General features: G+C 41.9%; 1 protein-coding gene across 1 annotated transcript in view; it reads left to right on the top strand.

The window, feature by feature from the left end:
* Nucleotides 1-912: 912 nt before the first annotated feature.
* The window catches only part of LOC137531702 (matrix metalloproteinase-18-like), a 60,289-nt gene continuing 55,131 nt past the window's right edge, over nt 913-6,070 (top strand). Inside the window, exon 1 of the mRNA XM_068251660.1 lies at nt 913-1,135. Within this exon, the coding sequence (XP_068107761.1) occupies nt 920-1,135 (216 nt within the window). The 5' untranslated portion in view covers nt 913-919. The remainder of the gene's footprint in view (nt 1,136-6,070) is intronic.

Here is a 6,070-nt window from a genome sequence, read left to right as displayed (position 1 = left end):
GCATCTGAGTGAACCTAACTTGCCTAATCTCCATGCTCCCCTCCAGTGACTAAGCATTACCTTGTACTCATACTGTGGTCTTTCTTGTATTCATGTATTGTCATTTTGCTGTATGTCACCCCTAAATATTGTCTGTAACCTAAACTAATGTCCAGCGCTGCGTAATATGTTGGTGCTTTATAAATACAATAAATAATAATGTATATGTATGATAAAGTGTAAGCTTCAGTAGTGCATTGATTATATTGAACATATTTCTGTAGAGTGCTGCAGTATAGATCCATTTCACATAAATTAATTATAGTAGATACTTTAGCTTGAGTACTGAATTACCATGCAGAACCAGTTTAATTTATGGGCAGCACGGTGGCGTAGTGGTTAGTGCTCTCGCCTTAAAGCACTGGGTCCCGGGTTTGAATCCCAGCCAGGTCTACATCTGCAAGGAGTTTATATGTTCTCCCTGTGTCTGCGTGGGTTTCCTCCGGGGACTACGGTTTTCTCCCACATCACAAAAACATACAGATAAGTTAGTTGGCTTTCCCCTAAAATTGCACTACATGCATAGGCATATGACTATGGTAGGAATTAGATTGTGAGCCACTCTGAGTGACAGTTAGTGACAAGACAATATATTCTCTGTACAGCGCTGCGTAATGTGTCGGCGCTATATAAATAATTAAATCAACAAATAAAAATAAATATGGTGAGGAGACATTTCTGAAACTGTTGCTACAATTTAAAAAAGTAATCTACCTAAAGACCTTTTACCATGTTCATTGTCTGCATTTTTGCCTAGATAATTATGAGTACACAAGACATGTTTGGACAAGATTAATGTACAACCAGCCTAAAACCAGCTTAAAAAAGACCCTAGTAAAAAGTAAATAGTTTGGCAGACAGACCATAAGGGGCAGAGAGAATGGCTACATGGTCTGTGTTGCTGAGTCCAGTTTTAATTCTATTGCTGCTGATTTTGCCTTTTGGGTCATTTAGGCCAGTTTCTGAAGATATCATAAATGAAGAAAGCATCGATCCTTCATTAGCAGAAACCAACACCGCTCCTGTACTTCAGCCTCGTGGGAAGAAAGCAGAAACCCCTCAACAGATAGACACTGTGCAATTCAAACTAGCTGCGGTAGGTACTTAAAGGGTATGTGTATGCTTACCTAATATTTCAAAAAGAAATGCAGAATTTATTTCCCCCACCTGGGCACCAAGCCGATTGATTCACAGGCTTGTACAGACAGGAATGCTGCTCGCCTTTCTACTTAATGATGCAAACAAAATAATTCATATAATTCAGTTATGCTTCAAACTTCAAGTACTTCTTTGTTATTATTTTTATCAAAAATTCAGGTGAGAGTACACTTATCTTTTTTAGATTTGAATATGATTATAATTTGAATACGTTCCTAATCATATGAAGGGATACCTATACACAGTGATTCAAGATATTTGAACCATTAAATATAGAAATGAAATGTAGTAAAATACATAACATTCTTTAAATTATACTAGTATAGTTGGTGAGTTTCTATGTTAAACTGTTACATACAATCTAGAAACCCGACTAGAACAGCCCAAACAGGCTAAATTTGATTCTGTGGGAATAAGGAGAACTTTATTTTTTTTTTTTTCAAAAAGACCTTGTAGTTTTTGAGAAAATCTACTTAAAGAGACCGCTACTTACCCGGGGCTTCCTCCCGCCCCATAAACACCTGTGAGTCCCTCGCTGTCCTCCTGCAGTCTGCCATTCAGCTGCGATCAACCCTGGTAACTTGCTCAGTCGCAGACTGGACGCGACTGAGCAAGTTACCGGGGCTGATCGCGGCTGAACGGCAGACTGCGGGAGGATAGCGAGGGACTCACACGTGCTTATGGGGTGGGAGGAAGCCCCGGGTAAGTATCGGTTCCACTACTATTTTCATCTGAGTCTCTTTAAAAGAACAAATCAAAGAAAAAATGTTTTTTAAACTTGGTAAATAACATTTTGCTGCAGTACACTATGCTATATAGAAAGTTCTGAGTTGAGGCACAGTGGGGGCAGCAGAGGTGGCAAAGAGGGGGAAACTGAAGGCACAGGGGAACAGAGGGGACACTGAAGGCACACGGGGCACAGAAGAGGTACAGGGGACAGAGATGGATTCAGGTTAAGAATGAACCTACAGTCCTTATCTCATTCGTTAACCAGGTACTAACTGTATACATGTTTGCAATGGGGGAATGTGGGTTTTGTAATACATGTTTATTTTGTGTATTCCGAAGACTAAGCATATTGGAAAGGACAGTGGCTGTATTTTCCCTTTCTATTATGCAGGTTTTAGTATGGTATTTATCTTAACCGAACGTTTAGAAAAAGTTTGAGGCTAGGGGCACACATAGCAGAAAGGCTAGCGTTGCGGAAAACGCTGCGTTTTTGCCGCTAATGGAAGTCTATGGGCCTCAGGAAAAAATGCATATGTGTTTTTGATGCGTGCGTTTATAGAAAAACTGTGGTTTTGTTGCATAATCTTCAAAAATGCAAAATTATGAAGTCAATGGTAACGCAATGGTATGTGTTTTTCATGCGTTTTCCATGTGTTTTTATATGCCTTTTTTTTTTTTATTGTTTTGAGATGTATTTCCTCTTCTTGTTGTCTTCCTAGTGATTTGCATAAATGGAAATATAAAAATGCATGAAAAATTCATACGAAACGTATTGCGAACCACCAACGCATTAAAACGCACACAGAACGCTTGAAAAACGCATCTGCGGTAAAAAAACAAAACCCGCAAATGCCCCAAAAACGCTGTAAAAACACAGCAAAAAAGCACACAACATAAAATGAAAACATGACATAAAACGCAGCCTTTTATGTTATATAATGTGTACACCCAGTCTAAAAATGGGAGGCAATGTAAAACAATTTAACAATTAAATTTTCTTTATGTTTTTACATTGTTTTATTTTGGGCCTGACAAAGCGGGTATAGCCCAAGAAATGCATTGCTAGTGAGACTTTTTACTTTTTCATATTTTAATAAATACTACAACGTTCCATGATTAGAGTAGTTCTATAGAGAGGTAAGTCCACCACTACCGTCTATTGTTTTATTGTATTTTGCCACCTCTTTTCTCCATATTTTCACATACTAAAGAACATGTTCTCTAATTCCCACAATATTTAATACTTTATACCGTGGTTTGCAAAAGTATTCGGCCCCCTTGAAGTTTTCCACATTTTGTCATATTACTGCCACAAACATGAATCAATTTTCTTGGAATTCCACGTGATAGACCTATACAAAGTGGTGTACACGTGAGAAGTGGAACGAAAATCATACATGATTCCAAACATTTTTTACAAATAAATAACTGCAAAGTGGGATGTGCGTAATTATTCAGCCCCCTTTGGTCTGAGTGCAGTCAGTTGCCCATAGACATTGCCTGATGAGTGCTAATGAATAAATAGAGTGCACCTGTGTGTAATCTAATGTCAGTACAAATACAGCTGCTCTGTGACGGCCTCAGAGGTTGTCTAAGAGAATATTGGGAGCAACAACACCATGAAGTCCAAAGAACACACCAGACAGGTCAGGGATAACGCTATTGAGAAATTTAAAGCAGGCTTAGGCTACAAAAAGATTTCCAAAGCCTTGAACATCCCACGGAGCACTGTTCAAGCGATCATTCAGAAATGGAAGGAGTATGGCACAACTGTAAACCTACCAAGACAAGGCCATCCACCTAAACTCACACGCCGAACAAGGAGAGCACTGATCAGAAATGCAGTCAAGAGGCCCATGGTGACTCTGGATGAGCTGCAGAGATCTACAGCTCAGGTGGGGTAATCTGTCCATAGGACAACTATTAGTCGTGCACTGCACAAAGTTGGCCGTTATGGAAGAATGGCAAGAAGAAAGCCATTTTTAACAGAAAAGCATAAGAAGTCCTGTTTGCAGTTTGCCACAAGCCATGTGGGGGACACAGCAAACATGTGGAAGGTGGTGCTCTGGTCAGATGAGACCAAAATGGAACTTTTTGGCCAAAATGCAAAATGCTATGTGTGGCAGAAAACTAACACTGCACATCACTCTGAACACACCATCCCCACTGTCAAATGTGGTAGCAGCATCATGCTCTGGGGGTGCTTCTCTTCAGCAGGGGCAGAAAAGCTGGTCAGAGTCGATGGGAAGATGGATGGAGCCAAATACAGGGCAAGCTTGGAAGAAAACCTCTTGGAGTCTGCAAAAGACTGGGCCGGAGGATCACCTTCCAGCAGGACAACGACCCTAAACATAAAGCCAGGGCATCAATGGAATGGTTTAAAACAAATCATGTCCATGGGTTAGAATGGCCCAGTCAAAGTCCAGATCTAAATCCAATCAAGAATCTGTGGCAAGATCTCAAAACTGCTGTTCACAAACGCTGTCTATCTTATCTGACTGAGCTGGAGCTGTTTTGCAAAGAAGAATGGGCAAGGATTTCAGTCTCTAGATGTGTAAAGCTGGCAGAGACATACCCTAAAAGACTGGCAGCTGTAATTGCAGCAAAAGGTGGTTCTACAAAGTATTGACTCAGGGGGCTGAATAATTATGCACATCCCACTTTGCAGTTATTTTTTTTTTTTAATGTTTGGAATCGTGTGATTTTCGTTCCACTTCTCATGTGTACACCACTTTGTATTGGTCTTTCACGTGGAATTCCAATAAAATTGATTCATGTTTGTGGCAGTAATGTGACAAAATGTGGAAAACTTCAAGGGGGCCGAATACTTTTGCAAACCACTGTAACAAAGTGGAAAGATGGTGTCTTGCTTGTTTTTGATATGATTAAAGTACGCACTCTGGGTACTCTGTATCGCTGTATTGCCCAAAATCCACTGATATGCATTGCCCAATTTCATCAGAGCGCTGATGTAGAGAGGCATCCCTCTTGAAACACGTAAGCACTATTGCTCAGCTGGAAGGTGACGTCACGCAGTCCCTCTCCCGGCAAATTCCAACAGACCAGTGTGAGGATCCGCGCGGCTGCCTGCGCAGGCAGGCAGCCTTTTGACCACTGTTTAGGTCTGCATTCTGCAGGTCTCTGGAAGAGAGACCTTTTGTCAGTTGTGCAGCTTGCTGCTGAGGAATTTGCATGCGTTTGTCATGCAGATTGCCACATCCTTTGTAGGCTTGCTATATAAAGAGCTATGTTTCCCAGAGTCCTTTGCTGGTCATAAGGGTTAGTTCCTGTGAAACACTCCGGAGAGTGTCAGCCTTGCTCATTGTTTGAAGATTAGCTTAGAGTAATTTCTGGGACTGCACTGGGCAGGTTTCCCTAGTGCAGTTAGGATTGCATTATTTGTATTGCCTGTTCTGTCTGTCTGTGGGGTGCTACCAGAGCAGCGGTTGTTACTGGTAGGCCCTTCTGTTCTATTGTTACTATACTTGGATCGCACTCGCTCTGGCGGAAAGAGTAGTGGATTATGTCTCTTACGTATTCCTGTTTTCGTGTATCTGTTTTGTCTTGTACGAACGCTTGCTGGAGGCTCGGTGAGGTAACCGTTCAGCAAGCGCTCGCGTCCTCTGTTTTATGTTTGTCTGTCGGTGGTTAGTTAGGCGTGCTTGTCCCTGTTGTGCTTATCACGCGGGGTCTGCGCATAAACGCGAGCACTGTTGCGAATGAGTGCGGTGTTCGCGTTTAGTTAGCGTTTGTTATTTTCCTTATCTCCTCATTGTATGATTTGCTGTGCCTTTGCTACTCTCGTGCTCTGCCTTGCTGTAGCCTTGTGTCACCTCTGGCAATCGCCTCTCCCGCGATTGCGTTCCTACTTCATATCTGCTGTTGTGTATGCACCATCGCGGGTTGGCGACTAGTTTGGTGCACACACATACAATCTGTCCCTTTGCTCAATCTCTTTCGCAATCACTTCTCAGGCGATTGCGTTCTCTCTCGGTTTCCTTTGTTGTGTGTCCGCCGTCGCAGGTTGGCGGCTAGATCGGTGGACATACATACATTCCTCATCTGTGCTTATTCGGTCTTGTGTCGCTGTTAGCAATCGCCATCTCTGGCGATTGCCTTCTCACTTTTTCTTCATGGTTGTGGG

Source organism: Hyperolius riggenbachi, chromosome 9 (genome assembly GCF_040937935.1).
Source record: "Hyperolius riggenbachi isolate aHypRig1 chromosome 9, aHypRig1.pri, whole genome shotgun sequence".
Lineage (NCBI taxonomy): Eukaryota > Metazoa > Chordata > Amphibia > Anura > Hyperoliidae > Hyperolius > Hyperolius riggenbachi.
This window is presented reverse-complemented; position numbering and strand designations above follow the sequence as displayed.